The sequence below is a fragment of the Psittacula echo genome, assembly GCF_963264785.1.
Source record: "Psittacula echo genome assembly, chromosome: Z".
Classification (NCBI taxonomy): Eukaryota; Metazoa; Chordata; class Aves; order Psittaciformes; family Psittacidae; genus Psittacula; species Psittacula echo.
The window spans coordinates 100,872,259-100,890,349 of NC_137742.1; the positions used below are offsets into that span (position 1 = coordinate 100,872,259).

The window sequence follows — 18,091 nt, forward strand, 5'->3', positions numbered from 1 at the left end:
AAGTGAAAAAAGAAGTCAAGACAACCAAATCTAAAGGAACCTCCTTCTTTAGAATCATTTCACAGTCACATTTCCCCATTTATAAAAACCTACCCTGCTGCTCTGCAAAAAGCCCAATCAAGGGAAACATTCTCAAATGCATCAAAAATGCAAGCAGAAAAACTGAAAAATACTCTTTCTCCCTAATCTACAATAATCCTTAGTATTGGTCAAATGTTAATTTGTCCTACTGATACGTTTTTGCTCAAAGACATCATGTGATCACGAATCTCACAAATGCTCTAACTTCATACCTGAAAACAAATAAAGAAAAGTAAAAACATACAGAAGTTGCTTTAAGTACAGAGTCCCTAACTGCTTGACTGCTGCACACACCATTTGCTAAGTAAATGAGGTCTGTTCAACCATGCTATCGATCTACTGGCCAACACTTCCCACCACAAACTTCTTGAGCCAAACAGGCCAATACTGAACAAATCTGACAGTGGTGTTGGAGAACGTCAGTTCCTACAGGTTCCCAGATAAAGAGCTTGTAGGCTTAGGAAGAAGATGATCACCAAAGAGGAGGCCCAGTGGTGGGCTTGGCAACCAACAGCTCTAGGCTAGCCAAAGTGTGTGTCAGCTCTTTCCTGTTACTGGCCGTGGTGGCAGCTAATGGCCTGAGTGCTCATGTACTGGCACAGGGACAAGGAACCAAAGGCCAAGCAAGAGGTAACAGGGGACAATGGAAGCTCTGAGATATGAACATAGTTTTTCTCTGGAGCTAAGGACTTCAATCTGTAATTTGTGTTCATATTATCCTCATACTAAGGTCCAATTTTACCCCTTTCTAAATGATTTATCAAAACAAGGTGGCCCCTGAGATCCCAAGGAACATTACAAGCTTCAAAACACTCACCACCTCCGGTCTAGCTGATGGCAATTCACCCAGGTCACCAAACCATATAGAATCATAGAATAGAATCATAGACTAGTTATGGTTGGAAAGGACCTTAAGATCATCAAGTTCCAACCCCCCTGCCATGGGCAGGGACACCTCACACTAAACCATGTCACCCAAGGCTCTGTCCAACCTGGTCTTGAACACTGTCAGGGATGGAGCATTCACAACCTCCCTGGGCAACCCATTCCAGTGCCTCACCACCCATACAGTAATGAACTTCCTTACATCTATATCTAAACTTCCCCTAAATTTTAACCCGTTACCCCATGTCCTGTCACTACAGTCCCTGATGAAGAGTCCATCTCCAGCATCCTTATAGGCCCCCTTCGGATACTGGAAGGCTGCTATGAGGTCTCCACGCAGCCTTCTCTTCTCCAGCCTGAACAGCCCCAACTTTCTCAGCCTCTCTTCATACAGGAGGTGCTCCACTCCCCTGATCATCCTCATGGCCTCCTCTGGACTTGTTCCAACAGTTCCGTGTCCTTTTTACGCTGAAGACACCAGAACTGTACACGATGCTCCAAGTGAGGTCTCACAAGAGCAGAGTAGAGGGGCAGGATCACCTCCTTCGACCTGCTGGTCACGCTCCTCTTGATGCAGCCCAGGATACGGTTGCTTTCTGGGCTGCGAGCGCACACTGCAGCCGGCTCATGTTCATTTTCTCATCGACCAACACCCCCAAGTCCTTCTCTGCAGGGCTGCTCTGAATCTCTTCTCTGCCCAACCTGTAGCTGTGCCTGGGATTGCCCCGACCCAGGTATAGGACCTTGCACTTGGCCTCATTGAACTTCATCAGGTTGGCATCAGCCCACCTCACAAGTGTGTCAAGGTCCCTCTGGATGGCATCCCTTTCCTCCGGCGTATCAACCGAACCACACAGCTTGGTGTCATCGGCAAACTTGCTGAGGGCGCACTCAATCCCACTGTCCATGTCACTGACAAAGATGTTGAACAAGACCGGTCCCAACACTGATCCCTCAGGGACACCACTCGTTACTGGTTTCCAGTCGGACATCGAGCCATTGACCACAACTCTTTGCGTGCAGCCATCCAGCCAGTTCTTTATCCACTGAGTGGTCCACCCATCAAATTGATGTCTCTCCAATTTAGAGACAATATTTGTCTATGCAACGAACTGCAGTTTTCTCATGCTCCTGCCTCTTGTCATGAGGACAGCCGTAAACAGACTGGTTATTTTGTCTCCCAACTTGCCTAAAGATGTTCCTGCTGTTGCTCCCAGGTTAGTGCTCAGTTTATGGTATGCAAGGGTTTCTTGAGCAGAGGTCTGTGGACTTATATCAGCATTTTCAACTGTGCCTGCAGTAATGGGGAGACTCAAGCCAGATTCCCCTCTTCTACTATTCAGCTCTTAACTAAAGATCTACAGGGCTTCAAACCTCTCCCTGTCTCCATCAGTTGACTACTCTCTTGAGTGGCATTTTTCCTCTTGAGATTACAATTATAACCAGGTCCTCACTGTGCAATATCAAATCTCACAGAGAAATGTCAACACATACAGCTGAGGAACAGTTTCACAGTTTAACTAGAGCTCCCCAAAAGCTGACAAAAGCAGGTTATCTAGGTGTGAATACCAGACCCAAAAATGTCTCAAAGGTTTGTGTTGAGAAAGGTGTAAAAACAAACAAAACCAAAGAAACCCTGAAGCCTCATGCTGGGGTTCCATTAGCAAGGCATTACTGTCGGAGGCAGATGCTTTCCCACCCAGAAATAAAAGACATGACCAAGTCCTTAGAGCATCAGCTCTGAGAGAAATCTGCATTTGAATGCAGAAGGTATGTTTGACGTCCTTCACCACCACTATGCTTTATTAACACTGAGAAAGGTTTAATGAGAGCCTAATCGATTGTGCAGTTTCAGTTGCTGACTGCTGAAATGAATGAGAACAAATGCTTAAAGCCCCCCACCTAGGACTTGTCTAATTCCAAATACAACTTAAACTTACGGTATTTCAATTAACAGAAAGACAAGACAACTTCTTTTTCAGTCTGAATGCTGGATTGAATTCCAGAATCCTGGCCCAGCTGCCCATTAGATACACATGCAATGACAGCCACCCTTGACTATAGAATTGCATAATGAGTGTCCTACTAGAGAGCAGGACACAGAAGAAAGACGGTTCAAATTCCATGGCACCACTGAACATCCTCCCCCCTACCCAAAGAATCAAAGTTTAATCAGCTCATGCATTACTAAAGGGAGGATACAGGATGGCTCACTTCAGTTGGACTCTGGTCCTGGACTTCTCAAGATCTAATACTAAGCAGAATAAAAGTAACAAAACCAGAAACATGAGCAAGGAAGATGAAGCTGTACGACGCCTCATGTTTCCAAAATGAACATTTATTACAATAAACACTGTCAGCCTGTCAAAGAGAGGGACAAAGCTTTACCTGAGAAGACACATGCTTAAACTCAACACTGTGTGAGCTGTCAAGTGAGCACAAACTACAACGCATGCTTTGCTTTGTTCGCTTTAATAGGTGCCTTGGTGTAACAGGCACAAACACTTCTGGTGTCTGGTAACTCTTTTCCCACTGAATTTTACACGTAGCCATTTTAACAAAAATGCTTACTACTTACCCAACTTGCTTTTGTTCTCAAAGAAGAAATGCTTTTCTTTCAGAAACAAGGCTAAGTAGGAAAATTCTATAGCTTAGGAAGTTGCACATGAAAATGCATCTGCATTTGAGACTGTTTCACAGCCAAGAAAGCTTGAATTAATGTAGGTTCACATGATGAGTATTTCACTGCTAAACTTACGTCTCTGTCAAGAGTAGCTCAAGCACAGATTTTATACAGCAGAATGTTTCTACCCTGGCTAGGAAGCTACAGCCAGACTTAAAATACATACATATACATATTTATAACATTGGAAATACAGATGGGTATTTCAGAAGATCCCATCATAAAATGCTGCTTGTAACTTTACACACTTAAAGCACATTTTTGAAGTCAGGTAGAGATGATTTTTAGTTTTGTCTTGCTTATAATAATGCATTATGAATGGTGTTTTTAAAGGTGCATTGAATAACTCCCTATGAATAAGAGATTATGCTCAGAATTAGTAGTTGTCTCACCGTAGTGCTTCAACAGCTCACCTAGCCACAAGCTAAACGTCAATGCTGAGCACCCAGATTTGAAGTCAATAAACCAAAATCTGTAATTTTTTCATGGTCAGCGTTGGGCATGTTTAGGAAACACAAGAACCACCCTTTTACCCCCACCCAGATTTCAAAATCATCAATTTTGTAGGAAGCTGGTTAGAGTTCACTCACACTCTTACCATGCCAAGCCACTCACATTTCCAACTCCTTTACATGACACCACTGGAACCTTCTCCAATCCACTGTCTCTCAGACTGTGCAGTTGCAGTGATATGTCCTGGTTGTTGGTGGTTCACTAGAACACGCTTTTTCCCCCCTCAACTATCAGCTATAAAGAAATTCTCTCTCCATTGAAGGCATGTGTCCAGATAGAGGGCAGTAATTTTCCTACTAACAAGCAGGAAAGAATAATAGGATACATTTTGAGTTTTTCTTGGGATGACCAACAATTAATCATCTCTGAGCTCAAGTCACATCTCCCATGGGAAGAAAAATGTCTTGCCATCATTAACTTCTTTTCAGCTAGCAGTAATATATGATAAGGTTTTAAGTGATTCAACCAGTAGTGTTTAATTAGCTCTGAAATGCATCTCAGATCATGAATCACACCCTTTCCACCTGCACGAGGTCCCCTGACTAAGTTAAAGGTGTATTTCACTTTCCATGCATGATCCATCTTGAATATCTAATGAGATGCTCTTGCTATACAGATAGTCCACATATCACAGGCAAAAAACAGCAGACACAGTCTCTCTCTTCATATACCTGATTTTCATGTCTTGCTTCACAGAACTGTTGAAGAAAAAAACCCCAAAAAGCCTCTTGTGCCAATAACAGAATGGCCACTACTTCCTTCAATTTAAAAGGATTTCTCTTTGTCCACAGAATCTGCATTAACGATAAGTAACTCAAGACATCTTGCTGGGGAAATGAAGTAACAGAAATATTTCCTGTTGAAAGACAGGGTACAGAGAATTGCTACAATTTCAGGCAAGACCACACTGACACTTTTCAGAGCACTGACTTATCAAAGAGCAGGACATTTCTGTCCTAACATTACTTCAGATGGCTTCATCACACACTGAGAGAAGAGTCAGGCAGTCAACTAACATTTAGGGACATCTGTGACCAGCATAAAACAGGATCTCTTATATCAGAATTTATTAAACAGAATTTTTTTACATTAAATTACCTAAACCACAAGCATTAAACACACACAAAAAATCAGTTTTTATTCAGCTTTCAAATGTTTCTGAAGCCATTATTATGCTTTTATGACAAGATCTCAATAATTATGATTGGATTTTTTTTTTTTTTGCTGAAAGAGACAAGATTAGCAAACTTTTTGTTGAAGACAGAAATTCAGACTCACAGTCTACTGAAGTGTCAAACTGTACATGTTGCCCGATATTTGGCTTGCTCTATACATTATTAAAAAAAAGTTTTACTACAAGCCTATTTTCAGTAAGCTTCATAAAAAATAAACAAAATTGATTTTATTTGTTCTTTTCCCATCTTATTTATAGCATAGTAAAAAAATAATATTTTTTTTTTAAAAAAAGAAGACACATGTTCATGTGTTTCCAAGGTCTTCTTTCAATTTGAAGACAGCAAAGGTTTCATTTTCATACTAAATAAAGCAGTGAAAACTGAACTGCCCTACTGGATTGGACACAGCTTTACTCCAAATACTTCTTTCAGATATTACCATAGATTGTAAATAATGTTGCTCTCAATTGCATGCGACACTTATCTAGTTATAAACAACATTTAGAAAGAATGATGGAATTAGTGCACAGTAGAAGCTGCTGAGTGGTAAGTATGTATGACATCTATTAAACACACATCCACTCTGAAAAATGGTTATTCATGCAGATGGTAAAAGTTTCAGTGAGAACTGACACAGATTCACAAATCTATCCTTTACACTAAACAGCAAGTACTTCAAACAATCTCAGTTTGTGGTACTGTTTTTGGTAGAAAACGTTTCTATTGGCTCCAGTTGTGCAGCTGATGTTAGTCGCGAGGTTTTAAGAACTTTTTCTTAGCTTTTTTGCTAGGCCTTATCTCAATATTCTCACAATTTTCTTCATCCATTAATACACGCTGGTCTCTTCTTCTCATGAATTTCTTCCCTACTGTCCCCACTAATGTTTCGTATCTGTGAAGTTAATAAAAAATTTACATCTTTTACTAAAATCAGACAAAATTTCAATGGAGCAAATCATAAATCTAATCACCAGCTTAAGTGGTGTAAAAAAAGCTGGTCATGAGAATTTTAAGAAGCGCAAATACTACATGATCACTTACTATACTATTAATTTTGGTAATTTGGTTTTGTTAGTAATTTGGAACAAGGAGGAAATTAGCATGAAATACCTGGATAACAAAAGGCAGAAAACCCCTTTAAGACATTTTACCCCCAAAATATCCTGTATGGGGTTGGAGATTCTGTGGATGGAGATTCCACTGAATACACACCAAAATTCCTTGAAAATCAGACCTGTAAAGTACCATATCTGCTGGTGGTTCTTCTGTTTTGTTTTGTTTGTTTGCTTTTTGGGTTTATTTTCCCCACATATAATGCAGTAATATATCATATTCCTAGCGAATATTGATAATGTCCTAAAATATAACTTACCTTCTGGCCATTTCTGCATCTGACACATCAGCCTCCATTTTATCATCCACTTCAATTTCTTCTTTCTTATTCTTAGAGTTCATTTGGATCATTAACTTCTGAGAATGAAGAAAGAAATAGCTTAACCACACAAGAAATAACCTGACACAATGGCAACTATGCTGAAATTCACTGGTAGGAGAAATGCATTAAAGATAAGAATCAAATTTAATAACTCTTTTGTTCCCAGTCAGGCTAGAGCATACTGCTAGGCAAACTCAAGAAGAAAAGGCAACATGTCTGCCTGTTATTCTGCTGAGCTTAGAGGCTGCCTTTGGGAAAAGGGGCAACATAGAGACAGGGTATTAAATATATTGTACTATTCAAACATCCTAAAGGGGATGCCAGGCATCTTTGGGAGACCAGAGAATTAGATCATAATTAATTTTTCATTGTTATGTTAGCATACAGTCCTTGGTTTTGTTAAGAAGGAAAAATATCTGCAAGCATACACAGTAAAAACCATGTAGCAATAATATGCCAAATCACAGTGAGAGCAAGTTCAAAGTAACTAAAAACCTCCCAGTAATTCACCTTACATAGCCTTTTGCACATCTCAGTCTTTACACCTTCATTCTCCTGCTGCAGTCCTGTGTTAACATTTTTATTACTATCTCAGTGTAGTTCTACCAGCATGAATTATGCGAGTGGGAAAAAAAAAAAAAAAAAAAAAAAATAAAAAAGAAGAAAAAGAAAAAATCGAAGAGTTTCATGCTCAGAATTTTTACTTTGGAACTTTAAGCCCTTACTTACACAAGTAAGAGTTGAATGTTTTTAGATTAGACTCTAATTAAATAGTAGAGGGAAAAGCGAGCTATTGTTATGGTGAGCAGCATGTGGGACAGCTTCCTCACTTTGGGGAAGGAAAATCTGCAGGAGCCATGCAATTACTGGCCATCAATGCAAGGAGATAAAAAGCTTCTATTTACCAGATGCTGCACTGATCAACATTTTGGTTTCAATCATGGACTTCCTGTACACGGGAGGATTTATGGAAGGTGCTAAAAAAGGCCAAACAGCATGCAGTCTGAAAACTCAAATCCTAATCTCCAAGAGCTTCAATTCTAATGTGAGATCACCTCAAAACATTTAAATGGTACCTCAATTTCTGGATTGAATCCGTTGAAGGACATCCTGCCATAAAGTAGTTCCTCGCATACTACAAAGCTTCGCTCTTCTACGATAAAGCTCCTGCATGAAACCCCAAACCCAGCATTTTGTCAAACGGTGGGCCTCAAAATGATCAAATTAAATGAATGTAAAAAGCATTTGCTGTCTTCCCCCCAATAAACAAAACCACAGTGTATTTTAAACCATCAGCTACATTTTGAAGCTTAATTGCTCTGATAAATCTTCCAATACAAGGATCTTGGAGTGCAGAGGAAGAGTTCTTGCCAGTAAAGCCATGCCAGTTCCACAAGCAAAATTAACTCTCCTGACAAAAAGCACTCTTTGCTGGTATGATTCCACCTACATGAATGTTTTTGCCAGAATAAAAATACCACATAAATATCACTCTCCAGGTGGCATTACTATACCAGCAAACGCTTCTAATTAATTTTTCATTGTGATGTTAGACTTGGCATTACTGAGTCTGTCAGGATATAAAACATCGTGCAATTCTCTGTTCAGCAGAGAAAGATTTCCCCTTTCTCCATCCTTTTCTCCTCTTTTGATGAGCACAGAGTGAGGAAAGAAACACAACCCTGAGGTGTTCATAAAACACGTTAGGTAAAAGTACTTCTGTGAATTGTTCTTTCCTTCTTTTCCTCGCACATATATGCTTCTCTTCCCTCATCCTTTTCATCTTCCATGTAAAACAAAATCCTACAGGACAGGAAGTTAGGCTAAAGTAATCAAGCTCATTCTCCCACCTCAGATAGGATCAGTTAAACATGTACCATGAACAGCAGAGATCCATCTAATCTGCCCAATGATGAAGACTCCAGTGTCTCCTAAGGCAATCTACTGCAGTGCCTCAATAGCCTTACTGTTAGAAAAATTCTCCCAATGTACAGCTTGAACCTTCCTTGCTGCAACTGAAGCTCAAATACCTATTTTATCAATGACCTTGTTCAACCGCAGTTCCTTGGATCCGAGCTTTTTAAAAATGATGTATGAGCTCCCTCAGTGGCATTTCAGTCCTCTTCTGAATGGACAAAAATTGAGCAATTTTAAAAGTAGTTCTCTTGCTATTTAAAGCACCTTTCATAAATAGCAGGAATGGTCATTTTCTTGCTTATTAGTTAAGCCTTCCTTTATTTTTTGCCATGCTCTCTTCTATTTCAAAGCAGGATTAGAAGTGAGCTGGACTAAAGAAAATAGAACTGTCCTGAATGAACCTAACCGTGGGACTGGAGCTGAATTTACTAACACAGGGGTTTCAAACTTCCTTTAGCAAATGAAGGGAAAAGGCAGCAATAAATGAGTTTGTCCCTGCCTGAAAGAAACTAATTACATGCATCCAGAAGAATGTGCCATTGATAAAACACAACACACACAAGAAATGAAAGTAGGTCAAACTTCTCTAGGCAACCTTGAGGATGTCCCTGAAAACAGGCAATAAAAAAAGCTGTAATGCCAGTCTGTCACTATTTTTACTTCAACTAATTGGTTATTAATAATACTGCTGTTATAGAAAAAAAAAAAAATGTATATTCTATTCCTAGTCCACAACAATCTAATGATGATAAGAAGTACAAAAGGGTACAAGCTTACTCTTTCGCCTTTTTAACTGGCACATCAAGATACCAGTGTTCGTCACTAATGACCTTCTTTTCTTCTTCTTCTAGTTCTTTTTTAGTTTGTGCATCCAAACCCTTTTGCATGAACTACAAAGACAGACACATAAACACAGTTTCAATTTTTTGCATCATGAGTATGTTCAAACATCCAACAATTCCATGACAACAATTATCCACTACATAATATTTAGCAGCTGATAAAAAGTAAAGGTTTTTTGTGATTTTTTCCCTGGGTTTTGTCTAAGTTTGGGCAAAGAGCTAATGGAAAAGTAATTAACAACTGATCACATCTATCGGCTGGAAGTAAACAGTCATAGAATCATACAATCATAGAACAGGGTTGGAAAGGACCTTAGGATCATCTAGCTCCAACCCCCCTGCCATGGGCAGGGACACCCCACACTAAACCATGCCACCCAAGGCCTCATCCACTGTACTTAGAGAAGAGCACACCTTTCCTGGTTAGTTTTGATTCTACAAGCTATTGAAATTCTCTAACTTTGCTAAGAGAGAACATTTTGATGTCAGTTATTGCTGCATATCAGACACCAACACCACTCATACAAACAGCACTGGAGCTCAGAGTTAGAGGTAGGTTACACCAGATGGCCCATTTTTGGAAACATCTATATTTTCAACCATCCTCTTATTTTCTACAATTTAATTTAATAAACTGGTTTGCATTTGTAGCTCTGAAGGCTGGAACGCGCTCTTTGGAAGTAGAATAAGAAACAGAGGCTATGAAAAGAAGTCTTCTGTATCAAGCTGTACTAAAGGAAGATGTTACCAGCTCTTCTCATTGATGACCTACCAAAGTACGAAACAAGCAGTATGTGTGAGCACCTTAACTCACTGCAGAAACAGCCTGCCAAATTAGTTGAGACCAGTAATTTAGTTGAGTGTAAGACTGCTATTTTTGCCTAACACAAGGATATTCCTGTAAATTGCTTCCTCAGTGACAACCTTTGGCAGAGGACGGAAACAGGCCTATAGGGACGGATATCTCTCTTGACAGCTGCAAGTAAAAGAGGACATCTGCCACAACCTATGTAAAATTGCTGAGTGCAAAACTACTGACCTATATGAAACATCCCTTTTACTTCCAGCTGTCTCAAGTCAGGTGCCTGAGTTGAGCAACAATTAGGTATTAACAGTGTTAACCAAATATGATAAAAAGAGCAGAAATCTCCACAATCTTATGGTAATAACTGTTATATTCTCACATCCTTAGGAGGTGGGGCCTCCCTTAAGGTCTATAGAAAGTGTCTAAATAACTGCATCTGTCAGAGGTGTACCTTCATACCAATGCAATTCCCAGCTAGACGCAAATCTATCAGTACAGTTTTTTTGCACTCCTCCAGAAAAATTGCTTTGCAGGTATCAAAGCATACCTGTATGTTCAACACTGCAGAGGAAGCCTACATCAGCTAATTTTACCACTGTCATTTAGAGCAGCACCATTTTTTGTGTTTAGATAAACCTGAAGGCTGATAGGTAACGTGCCAGTGGAGAACATCAGGCTTGGACATAGTTCAGGTCCCAACTAAAATGGGCTTGGCTGGGGATAGATCCCAAGAAGGCATCACAGAACACTTCCTTCCCACAAAAAACCCAAATGTATTGCTGACCTTGTCTGAAATATAAAGGCAATATAGATCTGCAATATATGTATTACACATACCCCACACACCTTTTCAGTCTTTACAAAATGCCCCAGTAAACCAAACCAAAGGTAAAAGCCAATACAAAGCTTCTGTGATTGTGAAACAGAAAATAAATATTTTCCATTTCTATTTGCATCCAGTGTACAAGATCTTTAATGAAATAAAAATTGACTTTCGTTTTCTGAGTCAATTCAAAATCCATCAAAGCTTTCCAATTAAAATTACACTATTTTCTCGAGGAAAATAAGTGAACCTATCATGTGGAAAACCACACTGCTCAAGGAAATTGGTTAGCCAGTCAGAAAACTCAACAGAAGAAATTCTGCTACAAGCACTCAATTAAATAATCATTTCACATTACGTTTTAAAGATTATGTTCCTAAAGATTAGTACACAAATAACTAGATAAAAAATATGTGATCACATTTATCTAAAATGTAAACACACACGGATGGATTAAAAAATAGACCCATTACGGTATAGAGAGTATGTACATCAGTAACAGCGTGGTTATTTGGATTAAGTTTCCCCAAGCAATGGCACCTGAATCAAATGATGTAAGATCTAAAAGAACGAGCCATCCCTTCGTATCAAGCGGTGAGCACACATAGCCCAGTACTTAGTGCAAATGGTCTTCACAAGGCTACCACTGACCACTCATCACCTTTGGATTCCACTTCACCAGCCTGCTGAATTGTGATAATACATCTTATCAGCACCTGCTGAGGCAGCTGCTAAAGGATTAATTAAAGCATTTGTAAACAAGAAAATCTGCAGAAGGGAAGTGCTAAATAGAGAATATGTGTATGACCTTTTCAAAACCTTTTCATCTCTTCAAAGCTGGTTACTACTGCCTGGACTGTAAACTTGCAAATGTCATGGCAGCACATCCACAAGCTGGTTCTCCACATGCTTTTATGGAAGAAAATCTAAGATCTGGGTTGTGAAATCTCCAGGGGGGTTAATTAACTGGCAAACAACAGAGGAGCGGAAATCTAACTTTAAAACAGTGTTACAAAAAAATAAGAAAAAATAATGATGCTGCAATCCAGAACTCTTACTCTATCATACACTGATGGCTAATTAAGCTCAACATCTACTCCCTTTTGACAGTGAGGCAAGCCATGTTCCATTCCCTCTGTGTACAAGTTTTAGTCTTTCATTAGCAGCATCTGTTAACTGGGGTAAACATTCCACCATCTGACTGTAGCAGAGTATACTTTACATGAAATATTGAACAGAAGTCAGCTGAACTCCTTCCAGACAGTGTCTGAAACACAGTCCCGTATAAATACGTGGAGGGAAAAAGGGTTGAATAAAACACCACAAGCAAGAAGCCACAAAGGCCCTGTCATACTCAGCTATAAAAAAATTAATGGATATTAACATTTTAAAAGAACTTAATGGCAACTCAATTTTTACTGGTTGTTTTCCAGCAATAAAGAACCACCAATCACAGCAGAATGTACTCTACTGAATTAAGGTATTGTGGTGCACAATGTGAAGCAGAACCCATTAGCCAGTAAGTGGGGACTAATTTCACATTGGTTTTGACATGACAGTCACAATTCCAAGGGTAACAGGCACATCACAATGTCACTAACAGCCCTAGCTTTTATGACTTGGGAAAGGCTGTTAACATTGCCATTCAGGCTGGGTATGTTATTAGCCAGCAACTTAAACACTCAAAAAATGAACACTGTTAAGAAAAAAATGAACCTTTTATTTCCCCTCATGATTAAAATCCCTCCCAAGTAAGGTAAACAACATTAATATTTTAATTTTAACGTGTGTGCACGGTACGGGAAGAATTCTTGCGATTTTTGTATTCACAGTAAGCTCTAATTAAACTGGTGAAATAAAAAGACTCTCAAATGGTGCTCTGAAGTTGACTCTTGCAGGGCAAGAGCTTCTGCGGCTATCACGAAGTTGCTTTCCCGGATGAAACCCTCCAGCACCACAGTTTAAAACCGAGACCTCTGCCCAGCGTTTAAGCAGCCCGGAATTGGGCGACAGCCCTCTGAAATTGGCCAAGTTGGAGGGGCGCAGCCTGCCTTGCAGGCCCGAGTGAAAGGGCAAGAGAAAATACACCGGGAGGTACTTTAAAGCGTGGTTATGGGAGACACGAAAAACAGCAGGACACACGTCCAAAATGGCCGACGCCCGGGAAAGGGCTGGATCCCCCCAGTCCCCGCCTCTCCTCGCCGCTCACTGCACGGCTCGGGCCTGCTGCACTCATCGGGCGCTGCAGCGGCCTAGGCACACGGTGCTGCCGCCAGCCCCATTCCTCTGCGTCTGCGGCCGCCTCACGGAGCAGGGCAGCTTCCCGGCTGCAGCGACCCCACACCGGGCCCGGCCTCCTTCCCCGCGCTCTACACCGCGGACCAGACGCCGGGCACCCGCTCCCGCCCCGCTCCCGGGGCCCCGCCGCCGCCGCCCTCCGCCTCACCTTCATGCGCAGCAGGTTCCTGGATAACTTCGTCTTCGCCTCTCCGGTCATTGCGATAGGCATTGTCACCAGGCCGCACTGAATCCCCAAGCTCGCGTAATGCCGAGGCCTCACACACCGGAAGAAGAGCGAGAGGAGGAGGCGGTGGCTCGGCTCCACCCTCCGTGCCCAGCCGCAGTAACAGGCCTCTACGCACGCCCCGGAGGAGTGGCGGGGCGGGCGGGGATAGGGGGTGCAGGGGGCGTGTGTGAAAACAACGTTAAAGCACCCCAAATTTCCTTTGTAGAGCCGGTTATGTGAGGTGTGGGCGCTCGAGTTTGTGAGCAGGAGATAAATCTGACTCGGTATGAAACGGTAAATCAGTAGGGGAACCTGAGATTTATCAACGCTTGTGTGTTCTGTAGTGCTGCAGGCTTATGGTTTCATCCATAATATTCTGATATTTCAAAGACAGAAGAAAAGAGAGTGTAAAATCTACCTCATGTTGGCATTTGGAGGTGAGGCTGCTTGACTTATTTAGCTTTCATTTTCAAAATGGGCACTTGCAAAAAAATAATCACAAAGCTGTCAAATGTAATTAAAACTATAAAGTGTATAAATTCAAAGATACTGCAAAAAGCTTCAAAGCTTTGTTAGTCCTGAACCATGATCTTTGATCAAATCTTGGCAGCACTGTCTTTGGGCTGCCAGGCTGGGCTCTGGTACCTGAGGAGGAAATGCTCCTAGGAAATTGCCAGCTGATTCCCAGTCACAAGCAGCAACCACAATTTCTGTATATATCCTCATAAATCCGATTTCTGATGCCTGTTTTGACATTCAGCACATAAACCAGGTGACAAAGCAATAAGAGTGAGAGTTCAGTGTGCAAAACTTTAATGAACTGGTGTGCTCCAAAAGACAATACAGGCAGAAAAGTTCCTGTGTTTGCAAGATGTAGATCAAAGCTTGAAGAACTTTGTAAAGATTTATGCTTTAATAGAGTCCACAAAAACATATGATGAAGGGCAAAACCTGGTTGTAGTGGGAAAGGGCAAATTAATCCACATCCAGGCATCCTTATCACACATTTAAGCTCAGCGGGTTAAAATGACCACATCACAAATGTGAATGAAACATGGAGCCCCAATCACTTTAAGGCAAAGTCATAACATTGCATGGAAATATTTGATTTTCATATAGGCAAGGTCTCTTCATTTCCAGGCTCCATAAATGAATTGAAGATGCTCTGTAACTCAGGATCACAGTGAGAAAGTCCTTGTGTGAGTGCAGGAGCTCTCCTGCTTCATTTGACTCCATCGTGTTAGCTCCTTGTCTGTTCACTTTCTCATTAACAGCTATCAAGCCTTCCCAACAAAAGAAGGCTGGGAAGAAATTTGCAGTTTTGGGAATACAAATGTTCATTAAAGAACGAACATATTTGAGTCTTAGTGAACAAACCAATAGGGGACAGCTGTTAATTAATCGAATGGCACAGTACAGCCATAATCTGGACACTTTTTTGTGTTATTTTCTATTTATCATGCATTCTAATAATGTATTTGCTTTTTGTTGATCACTGCAGATCAGAGCCCTGTGTTTAATTGCATGGTCTTTAATGTCACTCAGGGCTTTTTCTGAGCAGTTTCAATTCATTTACAGTCCAGGAGCATACTTTAAATGATTCCTTCAAAATACGTTTCTGCACAGTCGTCAGCACTTCTTCAGCCATTGAGTGCCTGGCTCTGCTTGGTGGCCTCAGCCAGAGCTGTTCCTATTGCCCTGTCCTGCCTGCAGGTTAAGCCAGCTCAACAGTTCTTCAGCAGGCTGCTTAGAGCCTTGTTTTGGATGCGTGTATTGGCTGCCCAATACTTTTGATGTGCAGGAGTGCGATACCACCAATTGTTTAATCTTTGGGAACTGAGTAATAATGTACAGCGCCATGCAGTGTCTAACTGGTAGGGGGACAGTGCAAAGGGCTTTCAACTCACCACAAGGACTTCCTGGTGCTCTCTGATGAGAAAGGGCTTGGGATCCGTAGCCTGAGCCCCACTGCACCCCGTGTCTTGGTACCACGCTACAGACTCACATGGAGATGCTGCCACTGTCTTATGTGTTAGTACATCAGCTAACAACCCACCACAACACAGGCAGAGTGAAGTGTTTTGCAGTAAAGGCAGTACAGGCTGTGTGATGTTTATTTAGAAAAGTGGAGATTGTAAAAAGGCTGCCATAGAAATTGATGTATTTTGGCAGTAAAAAAGTCTGAAGGAAATTTTTGGATTACATCTCCCATCACTTGAATTGGATGGGGTGGTTACAGATAGCAATCAGCTGTCTCCTGGACCAGATTATATGTCTGGTAAATCTGAAGACACTCCACTGATTACAGGAGAAATTTTGTGTGATTTACTGGGGGTAGTGGAGGTAACTCAGAGAAGAATCCAGCCCTATAAATATGCCTGCTTCTAACGCAGAGCAAGGTGGGAGAGATGCTCTGCTTAGGAAAGAGTTGAGGGTCATTGTAAATGACAATTACACACCTCTCCCACAGTTCTGACAGCTGCACAGCAGCTTTGCCTTCGACCTGGAAATCCATTTCTTTTTCAAAACAAAAGTGCTCAGGGAAATAGCTCAGGGAAAAGGAGCTCCATTTCATCAAAGACTGTACATGAAACAGGCAGATAAAAGATTTTTGTCCCTAGGAAATGCAGTCCCTTCTTCCTTTAGTAATTACAGAAGTCAAATCAAAGTTGTCATTAACATTATTTAAGAAATAATCTGTCTTGGAGCCACTGAAGTGACAGCTGTGAACTGATTTCATGCCAATGGGATCTAATTTGAGGGAACTTGTGGGTTACTTTTTCTGTAACTGTTTATTTATTCATATTCTTGCAGTATTGTGATTTTAGTGAAAAATATCTCAAACCTTACACCAACCTATCTGGTGATGTGATTTTTAATGAGCTGTCTTTGAATTCTGAAGCAGCTTTTCACAGCTCTCAGAATACTTGAAGCCTTCCCCCCCCCCACCTTCAAATATAAAAATTCTTATAGTGTGACAAGTGAATCATTAATTTGTGTCAAAATCCTTCACTGTGTTTTAAGCGAGGATATCATGTGTTTTTCTCTATGAATGAGGAAAAGAAAATGAGAAGTAGAGCTGCCAGAGGTCTGTTTGCAAACCTGAAAGGAAGGCGTGAAGTACTACGTATGACTGGGTGGGATCAGAAAGGCACTTTTATACCCTGTGCTCCCTATGGAAACTGTGTGAAACTCTCAAAGTGGTAGAGATGGCACAGGTTTCAAGTGGAAGACTTGGTTTCTATCTCTCTTGCTCTCACCAAGCTCTGAGCCGCTAATACATGCAGCTTATGGACAACTGCTAAGGTCCTCAGTGACTGGGGATTTGTTAGAATATTCATTACTCTTTGATGCATGCATGTATAACCTGCTGGCCTGTGTGTGCTGCTCATCCTGCTTTTGTACCTAATCCACAGAGGATATGCCGCAGCTCTCAGCTTCAGCATGTGGCGTGTCAGCTCAGGCTGCACTGACTCATCCTCTTAGCTTCTGAAGTCCCCTTTCCAGTGTTGGCACTGGTTTAGGTGGCAGCAGACACATGCAGAGTGTTTTAAATACCTGACCCATGTTCTTTGTTGACCTCAAGGTTTCCTGTGGATGGGGACAATATGGAAAGAATGAAGCAGAAGCTAAACTCCTGTAATTTGAGTAACACAGATCCATATGCACACTTCACCACTTCAAATGGCTGATGCTTTCCTTTTAATAGCCTTATGTGGTTCACAATTTCTGCAATGTGAAAAGGTGTACCTTAACAAAGTGCTTGTATCAAAACAGAGTTACAAAATGTCCAGGACAACCAAGCTGTGTCTTTGGAGAAAATGCGTGTTGCCAGTCTAGGAGAAGACAATTTATCATGAATGCTTTTGGCTGTCTGGGTGGCAGGGTACCTTTATGGGAATAAATACAGTAATTCCTTTTTGATTACAGAAACAAATAGCTTCATAATGGTAGCTCCCTATCTTCTGCCACCACAAGTGGTGGTGGGAGCACACACTTGTCTGTCATTTTGCTGGCATACAGAGATGCCTAAAAATTTGATCCTGTGTTGCAATTATTTGATATATCCCAGTGCTAGGAGTAAAAGCAAAGAGAAAGACTGAAGAACAGTGTGGACTGTCCTTCTCTTTGCTTTCCTTTAAAAATTGGGAGGCTTTTAACTTCTGGGATTTGACGGAACCACAATTAAAAGAGAAAAGGAAAATATCACCTTCCGTTTGTTAACTATAAAAATGCAATCCAGCAGTGCTGCTGGTGCTTTGCTATTTCCCAGGTCAATAAATGGGTCCCCTGACTTTAATAAACATTGATGCTGCAGGCTTGTTCTACAATGATTGAACCTTTTTATAGTTTCAACCACTCACATTGCATCAAAGCTTGACGATTTTTTTTTCCCCTTTCTTTTTCAGAAGGGTTTCTTCTGATT

The 18,091-nt window shown here is 41.0% G+C and overlaps 1 protein-coding gene across 1 annotated transcript; it reads right to left on the reverse strand.

Moving 5' to 3' along the window:
• Positions 1 to 4,275: 4,275 nt before the first annotated feature.
• Positions 4,276 to 13,770, reverse strand: MPHOSPH6 (M-phase phosphoprotein 6). Its single transcript, XM_080638654.1, has 5 exons — positions 13,606 to 13,770; positions 9,467 to 9,579; positions 7,849 to 7,939; positions 6,710 to 6,807; positions 4,276 to 6,229 (listed from the first exon to the last, which is right to left on the reverse strand). The coding sequence occupies exons 1-5, from the start codon at positions 13,666 to 13,668 to the stop codon at positions 6,085 to 6,087; spliced, it is 510 nt and encodes a 169-aa protein (XP_080494780.1). The 5' UTR covers positions 13,669 to 13,770; the 3' UTR covers positions 4,276 to 6,084.
• Positions 13,771 to 18,091: the final 4,321 nt, after the last annotated feature.